The sequence below is a fragment of the Saccopteryx leptura genome, chromosome 2 (genome assembly GCF_036850995.1).
Source record: "Saccopteryx leptura isolate mSacLep1 chromosome 2, mSacLep1_pri_phased_curated, whole genome shotgun sequence".
Lineage (NCBI taxonomy): Eukaryota > Metazoa > Chordata > Mammalia > Chiroptera > Emballonuridae > Saccopteryx > Saccopteryx leptura.
The window spans coordinates 186,008,034-186,034,236 of NC_089504.1; the positions used below are offsets into that span (position 1 = coordinate 186,008,034).

General features: G+C 41.4%; 1 protein-coding gene and 1 non-coding gene across 11 annotated transcripts in view; both read left to right on the forward strand.

The window, feature by feature from the left end:
• Nucleotides 1–2,046: 2,046 nt before the first annotated feature.
• Nucleotides 2,047–26,203, forward strand: part of RBMS2 (RNA binding motif single stranded interacting protein 2) — a 90,289-nt gene continuing 66,132 nt past the window's right edge. For 5 of the 10 annotated variants that reach the window (XM_066369833.1, XM_066369835.1, XM_066369828.1 and 2 more), the window contains exon 1: nucleotides 10,337–10,594. In XM_066369833.1, the coding sequence (XP_066225930.1) occupies nucleotides 10,529–10,594 (66 nt within the window). In that variant the 5' untranslated portion in view covers nucleotides 10,337–10,528. Of the gene's footprint in view, nucleotides 2,123–9,182; nucleotides 9,415–9,537; nucleotides 9,606–10,336; nucleotides 10,595–18,522; nucleotides 18,596–26,203 lie in introns of those variants that run through there. The other 5 variants (XM_066369826.1, XM_066369825.1, XM_066369830.1 and 2 more) reach the window with 5 other exon arrangements.
• LOC136396263 (U2 spliceosomal RNA) lies at nucleotides 24,046–24,237 on the forward strand. The gene has a single exon (XR_010749649.1). It is a non-coding gene; the product is annotated as a U2 spliceosomal RNA (small nuclear RNA).

Sequence of the window (26,203 nt, forward strand, 5' to 3'; positions counted from 1 at the left end):
TTTTATTAAAGATTTGTCTGCGAGCCAGATGCAGCCATCAAAAGAGCCATATCTGGCTCATGAGCCATAGGTTCCCAACCCCTGTTTTAACGTGATAATGGAAGCATAGTTTTTTGTCTAACACACAGAGGAGACACACAACTAAATCCAAGCTCTCTGACTTCCTAACAACACAAAAATAAGCAATAAAAGGAAAGTAATATATATTGTAAATATAAAAGAAAGTGCCCCTCTATCACTGTAAACACTACTCACAGTGTTTTGAATTAGTAATAACTTTTCAAGTGTAAATTTAGTGTTCAAGATACTCCATTCATTCATTGAACTAATATTTAAAATTTTAAATTACTCAGGTACTGTTAAATGCCAGGGATATAATGGTGTACAAAAATAGTCACAATCCCTGTCCTCATCAAGCTTTGCTTCTAGTAAAACCTGCTAGTGAGCCTGATCAGGCGGTGGCGCAGTGGATAGAGCATTGGACTGGGATGCAGAGGACCCAGGTTCGAGACCCCAAGGTAGCCAGCTTGAGCGCCGGCTCATCTGGTTTGAGCAAAAAGCTCACCAGCTTCAACCCAAGGTTGCTGGCTCGAGCAGCGGGTTACTCAGTCTGCTGAAGACCCGCGGTAAAGCCCTAGCCGGTTGGCTCAGTGGTAGAGCGTCGGCCTGGCGTGCAGAAGTCCCGGGTTCGATTCCCAGCTAGGGCACACAGGAGAAGCGCCCATCTGCTTCTCCACCCCTCCCCCTCTCCTTCCTCTCTGTCTCTCTCTTCCCCTCCCGCAGCCAAGGCTCCACTGGAGCAAAGATGGCCCGGGCGCTGGGGATGGCTCCTTGGCCTCTGCCCCAGGCGCTAGAGTAGCTCTGATCGCGACAGAGCGACGCCCCGGAGGGGCAGAGCATTGCCCCCTGGTGGGCAGAGCAACGCCCCCTGGTGGGTGTGCCGGGTGGATCCCGGTCAGGGGCATGCGGGAGTCTGTCTGACTGTCTATCCCCGTTTCCAGCTTCAGAAAAATACCCCCCCCCCCAAAAAATAAATAAAGACCCGCGGTAAAGGTACATATGAGAAAGCAATCAATGAACAACTAAGGTGTTGCAACAAGCAACGAAAAACTAATGATTGATGCTTCTTATCTCTCCGTTCCTGTCTGTCTGTCCCTGTCTATCCCTCTCTCTGACTCTCTCTGTCTCTGTTAAAAAACCAAAAAACCCCACAAAAAACCCTGCTAGTGACTAGTGGCCTTATAAATAACACATATTGATATTTTAGAAATTGTTTTTTATATTCAAATCTTATGCTTCAGCCTGACCAGGTGGTGGTGCAGTGGATAGAGCGTCAAACTGGGATGCGGAAAGACACAGGTTCGAGACCCCAAAGTCGCCAGCTTGAGCGCGGGCTCTTCTGGTTTGAACAAAAGCTCACCAGCTTGGACCCAAGGTTGCTGGCTTGAGCAAGGAATTACTTGATTTGCTGAAGGCCCACGGTCAAGGCACATATGAGAAAGCGATCAATGAACAACTAAGGTGTAGCAAGGCGCAATGAAAAACTAATAATTGATGCTTCTCATCTCTCCGTTCCTGTCTGTCTGTCCCTGTCTATCCCTCTCTCTGACTCTCTCTCTGTCTCTGTAAAAAATAAATAAATAAATATTTAGAAAAATAATCTTATGCTTCATCTGAGAGTTTCAGGATATGGTACAGATTATCCCTAGAAGGAAAACAGAATTCAAGGAAATTACCTTTCAAATATAGTGAATCAAACTTCAGGTATAATCTTGAGCACTTAATTAGCAGTACTTTCCAACAACTGTAGTTTTTTACAGATCTTCTTGTTTTCATTATAAGTTTATTCCTAGGAATGTCACTCACTGTGCAATTTATAATAGGCCAAAATATTAAGTATCACTGCTACTTGAAGATAAAGAGCTGGTTTGAGGAAAATAGTTGAACTCTCACCTCTGTAATTCTAGGGTCATTCCTTTATTATTTTGGACCCAAAACTACATTTGTCAGAATTTTTAATTTTATAGATGAATCCGATCGATATGGAAAGGATACTGAATTGAGAAACAGCAAGTCTGGATTCTGGTGTTCGTTCTTATTTAACTCCCATGACCTTGTGCAAGTAAGTTCTCTGGGTTTTTGTCTTTTTTTCTTCTTAAAATGAGAGAGGATAAAGGAAAGGATCTATTCAATGAATCAGTATTCTAATTATTATTCCCACAGTCTCACACTTTTTGCGGGGCTGGATTTAATCGTATAAATAGCCAATGTTAGACTTTTTTTTTTTTTTTTTTTTTACAGAGAGAGAGTCAGAGAGAGGGACAGATAGGGACAGACAGATAGGAACGGAGAGAGATGAGAAGCACCAATCATTAGTTTTTTTGTTGCGACACCTTAGTAGTTCATTGATTGCTTTCTCATATGTGCCTTGACCGTGGGCCTTCAGCAGACCGAGTAACCCCTTGCTCAAGCCAGCGACCTTGGGTCCAAGCTGGTGAGCTTTTGCTCAAGCCAGATGAGCCCGCACTCAAGCTGGTGACCTCGGGGTCTCGAACCCGGGTCCTCTACATCCCAGTCCGACGTTCTAACCACTGCGCCACCGCCTGATTAGGTGCCAATGTTAGACTATTTGAAAAGATTTGGGTTTTTTTTTTAAAGATTTTATTTATTTAGTTTAGAGAGAAGAGAGAGAGAGAAGGGGAGGGAGGAGCAGGAAGCCTCAACTCCCATATGTGCCTTCACCAGGTAAGCCCAGGGTTTTGAACCGGTGACCTCAGCATTTCAGGTTGATGCTTTATCCACTGTGCCACCACAGGTCGGTCTGAAAAGATTTGTATTTGACCTATAGAAACAGCCATTTCATCTTATTTATCCTAATTGTTGAATTCCTATTGGGATCATTGAATTATTTATTTTAGGGGTGGCTGAAGTCAAGCAAAATTAATGTCTTAAATATGAAGAAAACATAAATTTGGAGAATATACTATAACCATATAATCAATGCAACCCATTCTGGATATGCAGAGAGTCTAGTCTAGTTCTTTCTTTCTACATTGTGCTAATTTTGGGGGCAGTGATTCTATATAGTTTGATTCTTATATTTCTTTAGTATCTGGCAAAGGACAAGTCTACTTGAAAATTTTCTTAGGATATTCTCTATAATTTTTTTTTTTTTTTTTTTTTTTTTAGTGAGAGGAGGGGAGGCAGAGACAGTCTCCTGCATGCACCCTGAGGGGGATCCACCCAACAAGCCCATTAGGGGGCGATACTCTGTCCATCTGGGGCCCTTGTTCCATTGCAACTGGAGGCATTTTTTAGTGCCTGAGGCAGACGATATAGATAGAGCCATCCTCAGCCCCTGGGGCCGACTCACTCCAAATGAGCCATGGCTGCAGGAGGAGAAGAGAAGAGAGAGAGAGAGAGAGAGAGAGAGAGAGAGAGAGAGAGAGAGAGAGAAGCAAGAGAAGCGAGAGGGGGAGGAGTGGAGAGGCAGGTGGGTGCTTCTCCTGTGTGCCCTGACCAGGAATCCAAAGCAGGACATCCACATGCCGGGCCAGCACTCTACCGTTCAGCCAGCCAGCCATGGCCAGGATATTCCCTATAATTTTGAGCAAAGTATCTGTTGTTGTGGGAGAGGAGAATATACTATTAGCACTGATATTTAACATGTGAGATAATTCTTCAGAGTTATCTATCTTTGCCCGTGTTTTTCAGTGAGTTAAATCAGGAGTTGAGAGGCCAAATTCCCAATTTCTAGTTTTAGACTAATTCTGTCATTCCATTCTACATCAGAAGGGGGCAGAGGTAACTTTTTCTTTGTTGTTTGATATTTCTTTAACTTTTCTATTCATTTGTTCGTTCATTTGTTTGTTCGTTTGTTTGTTTGTTTTAGGGAGTGAGAGAAACATCAATTTGTCGTTCCACTTATTTATGCATTCACTGGTTGATTCTTGTAGGTGCCCTGACCAGGGATCAAACTGAAACCTTGGCATATGGGGAGGATGCTCTAACCAAATGAGCTACCTGGCCAGGGCTTCTTTAAGTTTTCTTGCTTAAGAAAGCTAATGTGTTAAATAAACTTTTTTTTTTCAGTTCTTTGTAAGGTATTACCTCATCTCTTTACCATGAATAAACCAACTTTTTGGTTTATTTCCATTACTTAGTTTTTTGGGCACACAAGTCAATCAGTGGTAGGAAAGATAATCCCCAGAGAGTGTTAATAGCTAGGGAAAAAAGTGTCCTTCGCTCTAATATACCTTGATTGGGTCTCTGCACCACATGCAGAACTTCAGTAGCAAATTGGTCCTGCCTTACTGCTTTCAGACATCAGCCTGGCTCCAGTTGAATGTCTATGTAGGGTCTAGCACATCTGCAAGTAATACATTCTTTTGAGTTCTCTACCCTGTTGCAGAGGACCAATAGTGGCATGCAAACAGCTTTCAACATACAGATCAGGGTTGCACTAGCCGACTCTTTTACCTGAGACACTTATTCAAAAGTGTTTTTTTCTGGAGAAATCACAAACAAGTCTGTATTACAGCAGAGGCACAAATGTCTATTTCCAAGAAAAGTTTCAAATAACCCTTTACTTTTTCACCTCCAAACAATTCTTCCGTGCTGGATCTATGAGAATCAAGAATTTGATGGCTCTTAGCAGTTGGCTTAGTTGGTTAAGAATGTTGTCCTAAACAACAAAGTTGCAAGTTTGATCCCCAATCAGGGCACACATGGAAAGCAACCAAGGAGTGCAGGACTAAGTGGAATGACAAATGCTTCCCCCCATCTCTTTGTCTCTCTTTAAAAATTTTTTTTTAAATCAACAAAAATTAAGCCCTGGCTGGATAGGAGCATCATCCTGGAGTGTGGATGGAGTATGGAGGCTGCTGGTACAATTCCCTAGTCAGGGCACATACAGGAACACTTTGATGTTCCTGACTCGTTCTCTCCCTGCCTCTCTCTCTCTCTCTCTCTCTCTCTCAAAAAGAAAAAAAAAAGAAAAGGTTTTGAGAGACATTGACTAAATCTAGAAAAATGTGGGCACTAGGGCAAAGCAGATAGGGGTGTGTGAATAAATACACTTGTAAGAAACAGGGTTCTCCTTCCTGTCATACACTTCCTGAATCTAACCACAGAACTTCGTTACCTTCTCTATCACTTCCACAAAATTCTAAAACTTCCTTTAAAAATACATTTACCAAAATAAAAAGTGTAGTTTTTAGTCTTGTTGGTGCTTTTTAACATCAGTTCACAAGTCTGGGTCATTTTACTTTTATGGCCCGAAAATTATTAGACAAACTGTAAAACCCTAGAGCTTTGTATTAGTTCATGTAAATAGAATTTATTTGATACTGTCTACTTTTAGAGCAGAGAAATGGTGTTAAATCTTAGGATGCATGAAAATTCCACTTTTTTTCTACACCCATTTCTTTTCTTTTTGTGAGAGAGACAGACAGACAGAAAGGGAGAAAGATGAGAAGCATCAACGCATATAGTTGTGCACCTTAGTTGTTCATTGATTGCTTCTCATATGTGCCTTGATGAGGGGTGAGGGGGGGCTCTAGCTGAGCCAATGACCTCTTGCTCAAGGCAACAACCTTGGGGTCATGTCTGTGATTCCACGCTCAAGCAGGTGACCCTGCACTCAAGCTGGATGAACCCGTGCTCAAGCAGTGATCTCAGGGTTTCGAACCTGGGTCCTCAGTGTCCCAGGCCAACAACACTCTACCCACTGTGCCACTGCTTGGTCAAATTCTTCTTTTAAAAAAAAAAATTTTTTTTTTAATTGAAGTAAATGAGAGAGAGGGTGAGAGAGTAAGCGAGCAAGAGAGGTAGATAGGCAAGAAGGGAGAGAGATGAGAAACATTAACTCATAGTTGTGTCACTTTAGTTGTTCATTGATTGCTTCTCATACATGCCTTGACCGGGTAGCTCTAGCTGAGCCAGTGACTCCTTGCTCAAGCCGGCAACCTTGAGCTTAAGTCAGTGACCACAGGATCATGTTGATAATCCCATGCTCAAGCTGGTGACCTCAGGGTTTCGAACCTGGGACCTCAGTGTCCCAGGTTGACACTCTATCCACTGCGCTACCACTGGTCAGGTTCTACATCTGTTTCTATTTCTTAGAGTATTACGACTCTAGAGAAATGAGACCTGAGGTGTCTCATATCTAGTGTGCTTTTTGATTCTGCATTATGTTTTCTTGTTTCTTTATTTTATATTTAGAAGATTTTTTTTTTTTGTATTTTTCTGAAGCTGGAAATGGGGAGAGACAGTCAGACAGACTCCCGCATGCGCCCGACCGGGATCCACCCGGCACGCCCACCAGGGGCGACGCTCTGCCCACCAGGGGGCGATGCTCTGCCCCTCTGGGGCGTCGCTCTGCCGAGACCAGAGCCACTTTAGCGCCTGGGGCAGAGGCCAAGGAGCCATCCCCAGCGCCTGGGCCATCTTTGCTCCAATGGAGTCTTGGCTGCGGGAGGGGAAGAGAGAGACAGAGAGGAAGGAGGGGGGCGGGGTGGAGAAGCAAATGGGCGCTTCTCCTATGTGCCCTGGCTGGGAATCGAACCCGGGTCCCCCGCATGCCAGGCCGACGCTCTACCGCTGAGCCAACCGGCCAGGGCCTATTTAAAAGATTTTTAAAAATTTAATTTATTACAGTGACACTGGTTAACATAATTATACAGGTTTCAGGTGCCCAAATTCTACAACAAATCTCTGTCCTTTTTTTCTTGAGATAAGAGATGGTCCACCAATTTCCAGGAGATTGAAAATTATGAAAAGAATTTCTGTATATTCAGATTGTTTGGAAGGTACAGAAAGAGAAGGAATTGGATTGGGTGATTCCTGAAACTTCTTATTTATTATTTCCAAGTATAAAGTTTAGCCTGAACGTCTATGTAGGGTCTAGCACATCTGCATATCATCTAGTTCTCATATTATCTTTTAAAAAATTTTAAATTGAATTTATTGGGGTGATATTGGTTAATAAAATATATATTCAGGTATATATTGTACTGTGTGTTCACCACTCCAAGTCAGGTCTCCTTCCATCACCATTTATCTCTTCTTTACCCTCTTCTACTTCCCCCTAGCCCCCTTCCCTCTGGTGATCACCACACAGTTGTCTGTGTCTATGAGGGTTTTGTTTTGCCTTTGCTTAATCCCTTCACCTTTTTCACCCAGCCCCCAAACCCCCACTCCTCTGACTAGTGTAATCTTTTTAATGTAATTAAGATACTAGTTTTTGGAAACACTCACTTCAGATCACCAAATCTGGGTTATACAATACCCAGAGGGATACACACTGAGAGACAGGAGAGTAGTTAATCATAATGGAGCTAACATGTACTGAGTGTTTACCAAGTGTCAGGCACCTTTATATGCATTGCCTTATTTCATTTCACTACAATTTTAGGCAGTAGATACTATTTATTTACTCTTTTACAAATGAGAAAAGTAAGGTTCAGACATGTGACATAATTCTCCCAGCATTACTCAGCTTGTGAGTGACAGTACTAAACCAGAACTTAGATTTGATTCCAGCCTGACCACGTACGTGGTAGTGCAGTGGAGAAACTATCAAAGCTGGGATGCTGAGGACCCAGGTTCGAAACCCCAAAGTCACTAGCTTCAGTGTGTGCTCACCAGCTTGAGCACTGGGTCGCCAGCTTGAGGGTGGTATTATAGACCTGACCCCAAAGTTGCTGGCTTGAGCCCAGAGGTCACTGACTTTAGCTCAAGGTTGCTGGTTTGAGCAAGGTGCCACTGGCTCAGCTGGAGCCCCTGGTGAAGGCATATATGAGAAAGCAATCAATGAACAACTAAAGTGACTCAACTATGAGTTGATGCTTCTCATCTTTCTTCCTTCCTGTCTGTCTGTCCCTGTCTGTCCCCCTCCTTGAAAAAAAAAAAAAAGATCTGATTCCAAATGCTATTAAAGTGGATATTACCTCCATTTTGCAAATGAGAGAATTAGAGATGTTAACTAACTTGGCCTAAAGTCACGTAAATGGTGACTAACTGTGGTGCTAAGATTTGACTCAGGTCTATTTCTCTCTAAAAATCATGGCTTTAACTACGTATTTCCAATTCTAAGATATCATTGAGCATTAAGGAATTCAGTAGGAGAACACATTGAGAATTTTAGAATTTTTCTTTTTTCTTTTTAGTGAGAGAGACAGAAAGAGGGACAGTTAGGGACAGACAAGAAGGAGAGAGATAAGAAGCATTAATTCTTCATTGGGACTCCTTAGTTGTTCATTGATTGCTTTCTCATATGTGCCTTGATGGGGGGGGGGGCTTTAGCCAAGCCAGTGACCCCATGTTCAATCCAGATGAGCTGGTGCTCAAGCTGGCAACCTTGGGTTGTTGTTTTTTTATCTTATTTTTATTAATTTTACTGCAGTGACATTGATAAATCAGTGTACATATGTTCCGAGAAAATATCTCCAGATTATTTTGACCTTTGATTATGCTGCATACCCCTCACTCAAAGACAAATCGTCCTTCGTCACCTTCTATCTGGTTTTCTTTGTGCCCCTACCCTCCCCCCACTCCCTCCCTCTCCTTCCTCGCCCCTTCCCCACCCCTCCACCCCACTCCCTGTTACCATCACATTCTTGTCCATGTCTCTGAGTCTCATTTTTATGTCCCATCTATGCATTGAACCTTGGGGTTTTGAACCTGGGTCCTCAGCATCCCAGGCTGGCACTCTATCCACTGTGCCACCACCTAGTCAGGCAGAGAATATTATAATTTTTTAAAAATTAAGTTAAATTGACTGTTATTATAGACCAGGCCTTAAAGGTTAAGGTTTTTACCACATTATTAGGCTAAAGGAGAAAACATTAAGGTTCTAAATGGCAAGGATAACTTGGTATATAATGAATGAGAATCAGGATAGAGAAGGGATTTTAAGAAAATATCGTATCACTGAGAGATGCCTTGATTAACTTATTTACTGCATTGACTGCTGTGCTTCTAATCTCTGTTGCAATTCCCACGTTGAGGCTGTTCCCACCCTTCCTGTGTCCCTTGAGCTAAGCAGGCACTTCCTGTCCTATTGGAAATGAAAGTTAACGATTGGGGGTGTAGTATGTGTGTATGTACTCTGCAGAATGTTAGTACTGTCTGTCTTATTATCATAGCAAAAAAGTGACAGGAAAACTAGAATAGAGATGAGGACTTCATTTAAGGGAGGGTTTGGACTTAATGGTTGTTGTTAATTTGTCTTAAGATAATATCCATGATGGCAGCCAGGTGGCCTTGAGAAGGGATTTGAAAGCTTTCATTCTCCATCCTTATTCCACTTGGATTGATAGGAGTTACAGGGTATCATTCTTAAAGTTTTGGTTTCTTGTAAGTTTCTTTTCTTGTTAAGGCTACTTCCCCAGGACATGCTTTTGAAACTTAGAGGTGAGTGTTATTGCAACTGTGTTAGGTTCTTGACTCTAAGTTTATTTCCTTGTCTTCTAAGAACTTTGTATTTTTGTTCTTTGTGAAACATATGCTTTTTAAAAAGTTATTTTTTTTCTACAGCTCAGAGACAACTTGAAGCAAACATCTCAACTTTGTGAACTTCAGTTTGAGCATAAATTTCAGGTTTGGTGAGTAACTCTAGTTGTTTCATCTTCATGAACCTTGAAGACTAGGAAATAGTAGGATAAGGAGTCAAATAAGATACTTGAAGAAACAACTAGGCAATTATATCTCAGTAAAGCCAGGGGTAGTAGGTACCAAGTTTTATGACATAGTCCAGTTTGATCATTTCTTCCTTAGTATGAAGTCATAGCTGGGGGAATCTGGAAAGTAGTGAGAGAGACATCATCAGCCCATTAGCACAAACCACGAGGAACAGAACTGTCATCCAAGGACCTCAAACTAGTTATTTCCCATATTCTGTTTTGCTTGTCTCTGTTCCTTGATGAGCTCTCCTGTTTGTATTTTCTTAATGTACTAAAATCACTGTAAATGCCTAAGCTCAGCTTACATATTCTTAGCATGGTTTTATTCACTTGTTCTCCCAAGGCAGTGTCCCAGTAACGCCTTTAAAATCAAGCATGAAATCTTCTCATAGCTGATATCTAGGGAGAAATAATTTTCATTGTCTTTTCATGAAACTCAGAACTTATTCATAGTGGAGAGGGGCTGGAATTGAAAGGGGTGGACCTAAAAACTTTTCTTTTTGCTTTAACTTCTAAGCCTGTGAAAATTTTAAAAAATAACATCTTGGGCATTAGGACCCAGTGGTTGTGCCTCATTCAGACTCTGGGTTAACTTCTCTCAGTGACGTCAACAAGCAGCCTTAGCTCATTCTTTACCCCCCCCCCCCCATTTCTCTCCCTCTTACTCCTTTTCTCTCCCTTTCTCCTCCCCCTCACTTCACCCTCTTTCTCCCTCCCTCCCTCTCCCTCTCTCCCTCTCTCTCTCCTTCTCCCTTTCTTTCCCTCTTCCTCTCCCCCACCCCTCTCTTTCCCCTCCCTGTCCCTGTCCCTCTCCTCTCTCTCAGCTCCCTAATATTAAAGAGAAAATGCTGCTATCAGTGACTTCCAGACCTGGAATTTCGACTTTTGGCTACAACAAGAACAACAAAAAGGTAGGGAAAAGTGCTTTTTTGGAATTCAGCTACTTCCTTTCTGGGGATTCGGGAGTGAATGCTTTCGGCTTTAACATTCTCCTTAAGACAGGAAAAGAATTCCTCTCTCATCACAACACCTCTCCCGTTTCCACCACTTTCTGCCATCTTTTCTCACCTGGGTCTACAGTTACAGGAATTTACAGTCTCTGTGAGGACTGAGAAGGCAGGGGAATTAAAAACAAATCAAGCTTGCAAGTTTGTGTCTTTGAGAAATGAAGTTCGTTTGACTTCCTGAGGATATACCCAAGCTCCACAGGGATAATATGTCATCTCAGACCCTGGCCCCCAACCCACCCTCATCCAATGTTATTTTATCTTGTTGATTAACTGTTTCAGTTCTCCCCCACTCCACCTTCCATCCTTCCCATTCCACCAGCATTATCTGGTAGCAGAAATAAAGTCAGTGAAAGCACAGCTTCTTCAAGGACAGGGTACTGTATACTCTTCTAGACTAGATAGAGACGCTACCCCACCCAGCCTAAGAGAAGGGAGCCATAAGAGAAGACATACTTGAGGATTAAGGCAGAAAGATCTGAGATTCTTTGGATTTTGCTACTAAACTGGTGTTCTGAGGTCTGTAGATAGCCAGCTCACCAGGGATCCTTGGAGCCTTTAGGGTTAACTTGTGGCTACCAAAGAGCTGTACTATGCTTGAGCACATGGGCAGTCTGGAGAGAGGTGGACATCATGCCCACACTTGCCAGGGAATATCCCTGGCAGTTTCTTGGCATTTCAGGGCATACAGTGCCGATTAGGAGGAATTTCATGCTGTAACAAAAAGACCCTTTCCCCTCTCTTGGTGTTGTAGCTGTTCTTTGAAGAAAGGTACCATAGACATTTAAGTATCTTTTGATCATTTGATGGAGTGTTGGAGGGTGAGGAAGGATTCCTGCTGCTTTCTCATATACAGAAAGAGATTAATACAGGTTGATTTAAACAGAGCATGTGATCAAGGCAGGGGTAAATGTTTAGATCCAACTTCACCCTCCCCCTCACACTTAGTGTTAGTTTATGGTTACTGGTTTATGTGGTATTGGTTCTGTTTATTTTTTTATTTTATTTTTTTTTACAGAGACAGAGAGAGAGTCAGAGAGAGGGATAGACAGGGACAGACAGACAGGAACGGAGAGATGAGAAGCATCAATAATTAATTTTTCGCTGCACGTTGCAACACCTTAGTTGTTCATTGATTGCTTTCTCATATGGGCCTTGACCACGGGCCTTCAGCAGACTGAGCAAGCCCTTGCTTGAGCCAGCAACCTTGGGTTCAAGCTGGTGAGCTTTTTGCTCAAACCAGATGAGCCCGCACTCGAGCTGGCGACCTCGGGGTCTTGAACCTGGGTCTTCTGCATCCCAGTCTGACGCTCTATCTACTGTGCCACTGCCTGGTCAGGCTGGTTCTGTTTATATCCTTAAAAAGTATGGGTCCATTGTTGGTTGTCCATAATATATACACACACATACATGAATTTATGATTTTTAAAAGTGCTTTATTTTAGAGAGATAGAGAGAGGAAGGGAGAGAGACAGGGAGAATAAGGGAGAGTATTGTTGTTCTACTTAGTTGTGCATTCATTGATCACTTCCCATGTGTGTCCTGACTGGGGACTGAACCTGCAACTTGGTGTTTTGGAAGAATGTTCTAACCTACTGAGATAACTGACAAGGGCTGGATTTATGATTTTTATAGAGAGATATTTCATTTGTCTTTATTCTTTTTAAATCTTATATGGTACTATATGAAAGTTTCCTTTCTAATTTGTTCCTTCCAAGTCTCTCCGGTTACCCAGACCCATTAAAATAAAATAAATCACAGAAATTATTGTCTTTTTCTTATTAAGGGTTTTATGTATTTGATGCTATCTAAATATTCTCTTTTCTTAGCTCTCCCTTTTCCACTTGTATTATAAAAAAACTATTTAATCATGTTCTAAATCTAGGCTCGTATAGGGGACAAAGAGGTTTGATTATAGATTTGGATTTAAATCTTATCTCTTTTCTTGATAACTTGTTAGGTTTGAGAAACAATTCAGGAAACATTGGCAGAGAAGTAGATATATACTTACTAATGTATTTGTCAGGAATTCTTGGTCCTGGTAGCTCAATTGGTTGGAACGTTGTCCTAACAAGCTAAGATTATGGGGTTGATCCCAGTCATGCATAACTAAACAAATGAATGCATAAATCAGTGGAACACAAATTGACATTTCTCTCTCTCTCCTAAAAAAAAAAAATCAATAAATAAATTTTTAAAAAGGTGTTTTCTAAAAAATAAAAAGGAATTCTTTGGGTTCTTACAGGTCAATGTTATGATGACGTCACCCTGTGGCTATATATATGACTCTTTGTGTTTATATGTAGGTTTGTGAATATTGGATATATTTAAACTAAAGCATTTCTACATTACTCTTTGTTTTGTGTTGAAATATAGGGCTTAATGTGTTCATTTCTCTTTTGAGGAGAGTATTTTGGATGGATTTGGTCATGTAATTTGTGAATTTTTATACCCAAGGTTTAAATTTATTTATTTATTTATTTATTTATTTATTATTTTTTTTGTATTTTTCTGAAGTTGGAAATGGGGAGGCAGTCAGACAGACTCCTGCATGCGCCCTACCGGGATCCACCTGGCACACCCACCAGGGGGCGATGCTCTGCCCATCTTGGGCGTTGCTCTGTTGCAACCAGAGCCATTCTAGTGCCTGAGGCAGAGGCCACAGAGCCATCCTCAGCGCCCGGGCCATCTTTGCTCCAATGGAGCCTCGGCTGCGGGAGGGGAAGGGAGAGACAGAGAGGAAGGAGAGGGGGAGGGGTGGAGAAGCAAATGGGTGCTTCTCCTGTGTGCCCTGGCCGGGAATCGAACCTGGGACTCCCACATGCCAGGCCAACGCTCTACCACTGAACCAACTGGCCAGGGCTACCCAAGGTTTAATTTTAAAAATAACTTTTACTTGTTTTTAGTAGTAAATGTAAAACTTGTGATTTTAAAAAACTTAATCATAAAGAGATATATGAAATTAAAAGTCAAGTCTTCCCTTTATGTCCTGAAGTTTTATTACTCAGATCTCATCCCTCAAGGAAAAGAACTGGTAGCAGTTTGGTATGTGTATCCTACCAGACTTTTTCTACGACTGAGTAAAGTTATAATTTTGATATTGGCTTATTTGCCATTTCTATGAAGAACTTAGTTCACCAACTATACATAATAAGGTTTTTGATCTGTCAAAAACATTTAAAAAACTGAAAGAATAATCAAACTGAACTTCTGAAAAGGTACAAATTATAAATATCTGCTTTAAACAAAAACATGCACAGGCCAATGGAACAGAATTGAGAGCCCAGAAATAAACCCACACACATATGGGCAATTAATTTACAGTAAAGAAGCCAAGATTATACAATGGAGAAGGAAAGTCTTTTCAATAAATAGTATTGGGAAAATTCGACAGCACATGCAAAAGAATGAAACTAGAGCACTGTCTTATACTATGCACAAAAATTAACTTAAAATGGATTAAAGACTTGAATGTAAGACCTGAAACAATAAATTACATAGAAGAATTCATAGGTACTAAGCTTCTGGACATTGGTCACAGTGGTGTTTTTGGAACTTGACTCCAAAGGCAAAGGAAACAAAAGCAAAACTAAATGAATGGGACTCTATCAAACTAAAAAGCTTCTGTGCATCAAAGGAAACCATTGACAAAACAAAAGAGTAACCAACCAAATGGGAGTAGATACTTGCAAGTGATACTTCCAGTAACAGGTTAATTCCAAAATATATAAAGAACTCATACAACTGAACAACAACAAAACAAATAATTCAAATAAAAAACAGGCAGAAGATCTGAACAGATATTTTTCCAAGGAAGACATACAGATGGCCAACAAGCATATGAAAAGATGCTCAACACTACTAATCATTAGAGAAATGCAAATCAAAACAACAAATGTATGATGTATAATAAAGGCAGATTCTTTCTCAGGATGTAGTATTGAATATCAATTCCTTTCTTTGGAATTAAAATACTCACAGAGCTCTAGCCAAGTGGCTTAGTGAATAAAACATTGTTCATTCCCCCTGCGCCCCACTGTGCCACGGTCATGGGTTCGATAGGCATCAGGGCATAGAAGAAGCAATCAATGAGTACACAACGACATGGAACAACTAAGTGAAACAATGAGTTGATGCTTCTCTCTCTTCTCTTTTCCCTCTCTCCCTCTTCCTTCCTCTCTCTCAAATCAATGGAAAAAATAAAATAAAATAGTCATAGAAGGGGCAAAATGTGGGTTTCAAAGAGAAAATCTGTAAAATAATGTTATATATTAAGTATATATATTTTAATGACCTTCAATTACTGTTGGTTTATTTTATTTAATTTATTTATGTATTTATTTTTTATTCAGTGAGAGAATGGGAGGCAGAAAGACAGACTCCTTCATGTGCCCCGACCAGATCCACCCAGCAAGCCCACTAGGGGGCAATGCTCTCTGCCCATCTGAGGCATTGCTCCATTGCTCAGCCACTGAGCTCTTCTTAGCACCTGAGGCAGAGGCTATGGAGCCATCCTCAGTGTCTGGGGCCAACTCACTCCAATTGAGCCATGGCTGTAGGAGGGGAAGAGAGAGAGAGAGAGAAGTGAGAGAGAGAGGGTTGGAGAAGCAGATGGGCGCTTTTTCTGTATACCTTGACTGGGAATTGAACCCAGGACATCCACATGCCAGGCCAGTGCTCCACCACTGAGCCAACTGGCCTCTTGGTTTATTAAAAAAAAAAAGACAAGTAAAAGTATCTGTGTTCTAGGGTCTCAAAACTGTTTCTTCAATGTTTGAAAGCATTACCTTAGTAGAGTGATTTGAATGTAGGTGAGACTCAAAGAAAAAATACTTGGACCTGATCTGGAATGCATTGGTCATGTGTTCAAAACTCCAGGCTTGCCTGGTCAAGGCACATATGAGAAGCAACAATGGCTTGATAGCTTCCTGCTTCCCCCTCCCACCCTGCTCTTTTTTCTCTGTCTCCTCTTTCAAAATCAATAAATAAAATCTTAAAAAAAAAAAAGGAAATATTTGAGACTAAAGGAATTTCAGACTTGTAAAGGGCCTAACCATGCCTTCCCTGACATCATCTTCCTGGCATGTGTTATTATAATTTAACTCCTCAGAGCATAAACAACCATTTCCTTTGGAAAAAAAAGAAAAGGGACTGGGCAAATTTGGGAGAATTTGCCTTCCCCAACCTATTTTGTATAAATTTCTATCTTCTCTTGATCTTGCATTGGAAACCAGTGGAGGGTGGGAGGCGATGATGAGAGTGAGACTGGTGGGCTTGGCTGATCTTTATTCTTTTAGAGGATGAGGAGCAAAAGCAAGGTTGGAGTGGATAGATGAGTAAAGTAAGGTAAGGTAGTGTGTATAGATGAATCTTTTAAGAACTTTGATTAAGATGGACAGCAGAATCCAATTAAAAAATGAGCTAACGATCTGAATAGATATTTCTCCAAAGAAGATCCATGAAGAGATATTCAGCATCATTAGTCATTGAAGAAATGCAAATCAAAACCACAATGAGATATCACTTCATACCCACTAGGTTGGTTTTAATACAAAAGACAGGTGATAATGTACAATAATTGGACCCTTCATACACTGCAGATGGGAATGTAAAATAGTGTGGCTTCTTTGGAAAACAGTTTGGCATTTTCTTAAAAGGTTAAATGCACTCCTAGGTATATACCTAAGAGAAATTAAAATATATATCCACACAAAAACCAGTACACTTATATTCATAGCAGTATTGTTTATAATAGCCCCAAAGTAGAAAAAATCCAAATATTCTTCAACTAATGAATGGATAAATAAAATTTTTTATATGCTCATACAATGGAATTTTATTCAACAATGAAAAGGAATAGAGTACTGATACATTCTACAAAATGGATAAACCATGAAAACATTATGCTAGTGAACGAAGCCATTCACATACTTCCATTTATGTGAAACATCCAGAATAGGCAAATCCACAGAGACAGAAAGCAGATTAGTAGTTGCCTAGGTCTTTGGAAAGGGGGATGGTTGAGGGAAAATGGAGAGTGACTGCTAATGGGTATTGGGTTTATTTTTAGGGTAATGAAAATGTTCTAAAATTGGTTGTGGTAATGGTTGCACAACTCCATGATCTAGATACCATTGAATTTATAGTTTAAATGGGTTAATTACATGGTATATAAATTATATATAAATAAAAAAATTTAAAAGCTGGGGAACAGTCCTGACCTATGGTGGCGCAGTGGATAAAGCATCAACCTGGAATGCTGAGGTTGCAGTTCGAAACCCTGGGCTTGCCTGGTCAAAGCACATACAACAAGCAAGCACTGAAAAACTAAAATGAAGCAACTATGAGTTGACACTTCTTGATCCTCCCTACTCCTTCTCTCTGTAATCCAGCTTGCTTGTTATATGTGCCTTGACTGGGCATATGCAGGGTTTTGAACCAGCAACTTCAGCATTCCAGGTTGATGATGCTTTATGCACTGCACCACCACAGGTTGAGCTCAAATCTTTTTTTTCTTTTTTTAGTGAGAGAGAGAAAGAGAGAGAGAAAGATGGAAACAGGGAGAGAGAGGGACAGACAGGAAGGGAGAGGGATGAGAAGCATCAATTCTTTGTTGTGACACCTTAGTTATTCATTGATTGCTTTTTCATATGTGCCTTTACTGGGGGACTCCAGATGAGCCAGTGACCCCTTGTTCAAGCCAGAAACCTTGGGTTCAAGCCAGAGACCATGGGGTCATGTCTATGATCCCATGCTCAAGCCAGTGACCCTGCACTTAAGCTGGCGACCCTGTGCTCAAGCTAGTGAGCCCATGCTCAAACCGGACTAGCCTGCACTCAAGCCAGATGAGCCCGCACTCAAGTCGGTGACCTCAGGGTTTTGAACCTGGGCCCTGTTTCTCAGGCTGGCGCTCTATCTACTACTCCTCCGGCTGGTCAGGCAGGCTAAATTTTTTTTTTTTTTACAGACAGAGAGAGAGTCAGAGAGAGGGATAGATAGGGACAGACAGACAGACAGGAATGGAGAGAGATGAGAAGCATCAATCATCAGTTTTTCGTTGCGACACCTTAGTTGTTCATAGATTGCTTTCTCATATGTGCCTTGACTGTGGGCCTTCAGCAGACTGAGTAACCCCTTGCTCAAGCCAGCGACCTTGGGTCCAAGCTGGTGAGCTTTTTGCTCAAACCAGATAAGCCCGCGCTCAAGCTGGCGACTTCGGGGTCTTGAACCTGTGTCCTCTATTCCAGTCCAATGCTCTATCCACTGCACCACTGTCCAGTCAGGCTAAAATTTTCTTTTTTTTTTTTTTTTACAGAGACAGAGAGTGAGTCAGAGAGGGATATACAGGGACAGACAGACAGGAACGAAGAGAGATGAGAAGCATCAATTATTAGTTTTTCATTGCGCGTTGCAACACCTTAGTTGTTCAGTGATTGCTTTCTCATATGTGCCTTGACCATGGGCCTTCAGCAGACCGAGTAACCCCTTGCTCGAGCCAGCGACCTTGGGTTCAAGCTGGTGAGCTTTTGCTCAAACCAGATGAGCCCGTGCTCAAGCTGGCGACCTCGGGGTCTCGAACCTGGGTCCTCTGCATCCCAGTCCGACGCTTTATCCACTGCGCCACCGCCTGGTCAGGTAATTTAAAAAAAAAAGATAGGAAGGAGAGAAATTAGGTAAAAGTTGGCAGAGGATGGGAGTGGTGTTGAAAGAATTTTCTTTTTTTTTAAAAGATTTTATTTATTCATTTTAGAAGGGGGAGAGAAAGAGAGAGAGAGAGAGAGAGAGAGAAGAGGGGAGGAGCAGGAAACATCAACTCCTATATGTGCCTCGACCAGGCAAGCCCGGGGTTTCGAACCAGCAACTTCAGCGTTCCAGGTTGACGCTTTACCCACTGCGCCACCACAGGTCAGGCCAAGAATTTTCTTAAAGATGGGAAAAATGGGAGCCAAAATGTAGAAAGAATTGTGACGAGTTATACTTATTTTCCAAATATGTATATTTATATCTCTATTCCTTCCACTCTCTCTGATCCTTTTGTTGTGCTTGTATATATTCAGCCTCTGAACCTTTTGTTGTTGCTTCCTTTGGCATGGCCTTTCTGTTCACTTGTTCACTCCACCCACATTCATTAAACAGCTCCAGCTGTTAGATCTTGGGGGCAGGCATGATTGTGTGGCCCTTTAAGAGCTCACAGTCAAAACTGTCTTTCAAAACCCTACCTATCTCATTTTCTTTCTTTTTTTTTAAACCCTACCTATCTATTTAAGTTCAGCTGAAATGTTACTTTTTTTTGTAAAACTTCTCCAAAATATCCACCACCCAGCCCCAAAGGGGACCTTTTTTTTTTTTTTTTTGAGACAGAGAGAGAGAGTCAGAGTCAGAGAGAGGGATAGACAGGGACAGACAGACAGGAACGAAGAGATGAGAAGCATCAATCATTAGTTTTTCGTTGCGCGTTGCAACACCTTAGTTGTTCATTGATTGCTTTCTCTTATGTGCCTTGACCGTGGGCCTTCAGCAGACCAAGTAACCCCTTGCTCGAGCCAGCAACCTTGGGCTCAAGCTGGTGAGCTTTGCTCAAACCAGATGAGCCCATGCTCAAGCTGGCGACCTCGGGGTCTCGAACCTGGGTCTTCTGCATCCCAGTCCAATGCTCTATCCACTGCACCACCACCTGGTCAGGCAAGGGGACCTTTTTTTCTGAGCCTCTTTAATACTTTGTACTTCATATAAGGTATTTATATAATTTTGCATTGTATGGGAATCATTCAGGTGATTGTTTTGTCTTCATTGCTGGAGTGTAAACTCTGTAAAGGTTATTCGATTTATTATCCTCCAGAATAGCTGATACAGCATCTTCAGTCTATCTAATAGTTACTTTAAAAATATATCCTAATAAATGTAATTCAGCTAATATTAGTCATTAAGTGAAGATTAAACAAAGGAAGGCAGTATTGTATTCTGTACAAATTGTGAAATATGTAGTTAAGTAAAGCTGAGTTTAAATGTGGCTTTTGTCACTTACTAACTATATGACCTAATTCCAAATTGCTTAGGCTCTCTGACATTGAGTTCTTCATCTTAAATTACTGATATACTTTATTGAGTTATTTTGAGGATCAGTAATATTTATATTTATAATCATATATCAGCATGTAAATAGACTGTCATTTTTTTAAATCAAAAAAACCTTTTTCTTTCTTTTTTTTCTTTGGTGGCAGAGAGAGGGACAGACAGACTGGAAGGGAGAGAGATGAGAAGCGTCAATTCTTTGTTGTGGCACCTTAGTTGTTCATTGATTGCTTTCTCATAGGTGCCTTGATGGGGGCTACAGCAGACAGAGTAACCCCTTGCTCAAGCTGGCGACCTCGGGTTTCGGACCTGGGTCCTCCAACGTCCCAGTCTGACGCTCTATCTACTGTGCCACTGCAATGGTCAGGCAAAAAAATAAACACAAAAAAACCTTTTTCTTGATGCCATTTCTTCCCACTGCTGCCTCATTTCTCTTTTTCCCTTTATAGTAAAATATTTTAGAGGGTTCTTTATTCAAGATTGTATATATTTGCTGTCTCCAATTTATTTCCTTTCATTATTTTTTCCTTTATTATCTTTACTGCATTATTTGATAATACAAAAGATTACATGTACCTATAAAGCATAGAAATAAGAGGAAGAGCTGTAAATCCACTTTCCAACTCAAGAAATAGGATCATTGTCTATAAATTGCATATAATTATGAGTTCCTCCCCATCCTGTCTCCTACATACCCTCTAGAGGTAAACACTCTCGTAAATTTTATATTTGTTACTCTATTGCTTTTTAATTTTATTTTTAAAAATATTTTATTTATTTTATTTATTTTAGAAAGAGGAGAGAGAGAGAGAAAATGGGGGAAGGAAGAGGGGGGAAGCATTAACTCACAATAGTTGTTTCTCGAATGTGCCTTGACCAGGCAAGCCCAGGGTTTCAAATTGGCGACCTAAGTCTTCCAGGTCAACTCTTTATCCACTGCCCACCACAGGTCAGGCTCTATTGATTTTTTTAAAACATAGTTTAAAATCATGCTTAATTTGCTTGTTTATATTGTCCTAATATTATAGAACTGTAATTATTAATATAATCAGAAGATAAATTTTACAGATTAAAAAGAGGTATAAAGACTTTTTTTTTAGAGAGAGAAAGACAGACATATAGACAGGAAGGGAAAGAGATGAAAAGCATCAACTTATAGTTGCATCACTTTAGTTGTTCATTGATTGCTTCTCATATATGCCTTGATTGAGGGGCTCCAGCAGAGCCAGTGACCCTTGCTCAAGCCAGCGACTTTGGGCTCAAGCTAGCAACCATGGGATCGTGTGGAAGATTCCACGCTCAAGCTGGTGAGCCTACACTTATGCTGATAACCTTCGGAATTTCAAACCTGGTACCTCAGTGTCCCATGTTGACTCTCTATCCGCTGCACCATCACCAGGTCAAGCGAGGCATAGCGAATTTAATAATCATATTGCTAGTGAATGACCTCGCTGGGATTTGAACCCAGATAGTCTAGCTTCTTCTCTATCTCTCAGCCACTACCATATTGCTTTATTCCAACACATAGTCTTCTAGGTTTGTTTTTTTCATTCAATATTACGTTTTCATGATTCATTCATGTTGTCTATAGCCATGGTTTATTCATTTTTTCAATGTCATATGATATTTCATTTTGTGAATATGTATAATTTATCCATTCTCCTATCAATGAACTTTTGGATTGTTTCCAGGTGTCTTTGTTTATTTTTTCTATTACTAAAATTGCTGCTCTGAACATCCTCATATATGTGGTACATTTATTTAAGAATTTCTCTTGGGTTTATATATAGGAGTGGGATTGCTGAGTCATAAGGTATATGAATATTCACCTTTAAGAGAGAATGGTAAGATGCTTTCTAACTTACCAAAGTTGTTTTCCTCAACAGTGTATAAGTTTTACTGTAGATTCACATCTTCTACTTGTTGATAATGTCAGATCTCTCTCATTTACTCTTAAACCCAATCTAACTAGGCTTTTACCCCTCCACTCCACCAAAATGGCTCTTATAAATGTGTGTAATAACTTTCATATTCTTTTTTCTTTTTTTAAGATTTAATTTATTGATTTGAGATAAAGGAGAGAGAGAAGGGGGAAGGAGCAGGAAGCATCAACTCATTGTAGTTGTTTCTCGTATGTGCCTTGACCAGGGGTTTTGATCCAGTGACCTCAGCATTACAGGTTGATGAACTTTATTTACCACTGTGTCACCACAGGTCAGGAGACTTTCATAGTCTTTTCTTTTTTTTTTTAAAGAGAGACAGGAAGGCAGAGAGATGAGAAGTATCAACTCATAGTTGTGGCACTTTAGTTGTTCATTGATTGCTTCTCATACATGCCTTGACTGGGGGTCCCAAGCCGAGCCAGTGACCCCTTGTTCAAGTCAGCAACTTTGGGCTCAAGCCAGCAACCTTGGGCTTAAGCGAGCGACCATGGAATCTTGTCGATGATTCTCATGCTCAAGTTGGTAACTCTGCGCTCAAGCTGGTGGCCTTCGGTTTTCAAACCTGGGACCTCAGTGTCCCAGGTCGATGTTCTATCCATTGTGCCACCACCAGTCAGGCCTCATATTCTTGAATGGTTGGTTCTTATTCCTCATCTTACTTAACCTGTTGTTAACACTTGTCACAGTTGACCACGCTATTCCTTGAAATACTTTCTTGATTTTGTTTACAGAACATCACACTCTCCTGTTCTTCTAGTATCTATGACCTCTCTCCTGACTCCTTTCTTCCTAATTTTCCTGCTCTCTAACCCTTGTAGACTCAGTCATTGAGTTTTTCTGTCTATGCTTCTCCCTTCAAAATTTTGTTCAGTCTTGTAGCTTTCACTATCATTCATATGATGACAACTCTCAAATTATATTTCCAACCTGGAATGCCTTCCTGGTTTCCAGATTCATATATCTAATATACTTGACATCTCCATTTAGGTGTTTATAGACATTTCAAATTTAATCTGTTTAAAACAGACCTCCTGCCTGCTTTCTGCCTCCCGGTCCTGCTGAAACTGTCCTCATCATTTTCTCCCTTTCAGTAAATAGCAACTTCATTCTTCCAGTCCAATGCTCTATCCATTGCGCCACCGCCTGGTCAGGCTCATTTTGAGATTTTTGTATACAGCATAATGTAAGGGTCCCATTTCATTGTTTTACAGGTAGAGATCCAGTTTTCCCAATTCCATTTGCTAAAAAGGCTCTCCCTTCCCCATCAAATGGGGAAATAAACAACTCATGATTTTAATTTAATTTAATTAATTATTTTTTTGTGACAGAGACAGTGAGAGAGACAGAGAGGGCCAGATAGGGACAGACAGACAGGAAGGAAAAGAGATGAGAAGCATCAATTCTCCATTGCAGCACCTTAATTGCTCATTGATTGCTCTCTCATATGTGTCTTGACCGGGGGCTACAGCAGAGCGAGTGACCCCTTATTCAAGGCAGAAATCTTGGGCTCAAGCCAGCAACCTTGAGCTTCAAGCCAGCAATCTTTGGGCTCAAGCCAGCAACCATGGGGTCACGTCTATGATCCCACACTCAAGCCAGTGACCCCATGCTCAAGCCAGTGACCCCATGCTCAAGCTGGTGAACCCGTGCTCAAGCCAGATGAGCCCACGCTCAAGCTGGCAACCTTGAGGTTTCAAACCTGGGTCTTCTGCATCCCAGTCTGATGCTCTATCTACTGCGCCACCTCCTGGTCAGGCTTCCTGTCTGTCCCTCTCTTTGTCTCTCTCTCTGTCTCTGTCACAAAAAATTTTTTTTTGTGGTGGAAGACCCAAACAGAAAATATGTTCCAATTGATAGTCCCATGCTGTGGCAGAAAGCATTGAGCATAAATGATGTCGTTAGCAAAGGATCCTCTAAAACAGGGGTCCCCAAACTTTTTACACAGGGGGCCAGTTCACTGTCCCTCAGACTGTTGGAGGGCCGGACTATAAAAAAACTATGAACAAATCCCTATGCACACTGCACATATCTTATTTTAAAGTAAAAAAACAAAACGGGAACAAATACAATATTTAAAGAACAAGTAAATTTAAATCAACAAACTGACTAGTATTTCAATGGGAACTATGCTCCTCTCACTGACCACCAATGAAAGAGGTGCCCCTTCCAGAAGTGTGGCAGGGGCTGGATAAATGGCCTCAGGGGGCCACATGCGGCCCATGGGTCGTAGTTTGGGGACCTCTGCTCTAAAACAAGTGACACTAAGCTAGTTAATGCAAGTAAGGGCTGGTTACACAGGTTCAAGAATAGGTTTGAAATGAAAAACATAAAAATTATTGGATTAGTTCTTAGCCTTTGGCTAAGACCAAATGTAGTACCTGTTCTTATCAATTTATTATCTGATATGTCTTCTACTTGAGGACAATATATTAAATGGATTTTTGGAATTAGGAGATGGAATAGGAAGGAGCTTTCTCTGTTCACTCTGTGCATCAACCTAGTATTATAGTATTTCCATGTGGGGATAGATATGCTATGAAAACATGCAGAATTAGGCTAACAGTAAGAAATAGCAAGGCTCCCTAGGACAAAAACCCTGAGCAGACCAGAGTCCAGAGGCCTCTTTGACCCTGTACTGGAAACAGTGCATGCTGGAAACAGCCAAACAGCAGGATAAGATTTAGCAACAAAGAAAATGTTTAGGCTCTCAGAATAGAGATTAAGAGTCAGCATGTTCCTTGTCCTTTACTTAACCCTCAAGAACTTCTTTATTTTTCTTTGAGTTATTTGGACTGGCTAATAAATATCTGAGTAAGGCTGGGGATGAGGCTTCAGTCCTTTGATCTGCTGACCTGGACTGTTGCCTACCCTTTGCCCCCTCAGAGCATTTCATCTGGCCTCTGAGTAGTTCATTGTCACTGCAACAAGTGGTGGCCTGTGTGAGGAACTAGAAGAAATGACCTCCCAAAGTCTGGCAAAGGAAAAGAATGTCCGCTCATCTCATTTGGTAAGGGACACAAGCAGCAGGGGAATAGCCCTTGAATGCTTGCATGGAGGTCACTTTTAGAGTTCAGGCCAGAGGATTTCCCTTTCCCTTCATCTCTCCATCATGAGGCATTCCCTTTCCTCTGAGCAGTGGAGTCTCAAATTACAGCTACAGGACTCCTCCAAGCTGCAGGGTGTCAGATCAGAATTTAACTGCCCTCTTGTTCACCATCTGATCCGGCAACAATGACCTTGGTATCCGAAGGTGGGAAGTTTAGACTTAGAAGATTGGGAAAGCACTTTTACCAAGGGGATGGTTGAAGCAATTGAGACGGGATATGAAATGACCCCTTGGGATTTGAAAGGGCTTGTAAACACTGTTCTCATCACCAAGCCCAAACCTCAGACCAGCCATTCCTCCTAGATATTTCACTGATCCTAACCAGCAGGAAGTAGCTACAGAAGAAGAGACCTTGACCCCCTTTCCTTAAAAAACAAAAGGCTGGAATGTTAGGTTTGGGTTCAGGGCTCTTTTAAATTTAAGCCCCCTTTAATCTCAAATTCCCCTCACCCAACCTCCCACTTGGGCAACTTCTTCATTAAGCATCTCCCCCACCCAACCCTCCCCTCCCCTTAAGCAACTCCCCCCACCCTGGGAAGGTTCTAGAAAGTGTTCTTGAGACAAAGCCTTCAGGAGGGACCTGAGGGTTGGGAAAGGTAGACAGTCTGTGACCAAGGCCACAAACTCGTTACAACTGTGGGAAAGAAGGACGTTTTCAGAAAGATTACAGGCAGAGCCTAATAGCAACTGTGTAGCTTGGCTTTTGGGTGTGCCCTGAAGGGCTAATTAATAATATGAAAATTTCTTATAAAGTTCCATCAAAGTGTAGCATCCACCGGGTACGAGAACAAATGTTGGAGACTTTCAGGAGTTAAGATGTTACTTTATTGGCCAGTTTAACCTGCGCAGGGGCGAACTCCCGAGATGTCCGGAGACACCTTGCCCACAAGGAGCTGCAAATGGGAGCCGCGCCTGGAGCTTACAGCCAGGCCCTTATATATCCTAAGTGAGCAAGCATAGACAGAAGCAGATGTGGCAGTTTAGCTATTGGCTAGGGAGGTCACACGCAGCATAGCAACAGGGGCCGGCATAGCAACAGGGGCCGGTTTTAGCTTAGTGGCGAATTTCAAACCTAAACTTCTGATAAGGGTCTCTGACCTTCTTTGTTCCCAGCCTCACAGGAGCCATATCAGCACTTACTGTTCCTGCAATAGTTACACTCTTTGGCAGCTCCAGTACTCCCTGAATCTAACATTCCCCCATCTCTTTTGGGCATAAATCAAACCCTTGATTCTTCATCATTGGGGAGAATGGTATAAGGCTGGGGCTTATGAGAATTTTCTACTTTAGCTGTAGCTATAAGCTAATTGGGTCTTATACACTGGCTAGTGATTAGCCTACTACGCCTCTCACAATGGTCAGCGATGAGCTCAGGGGGAGAGGGGTATTTAT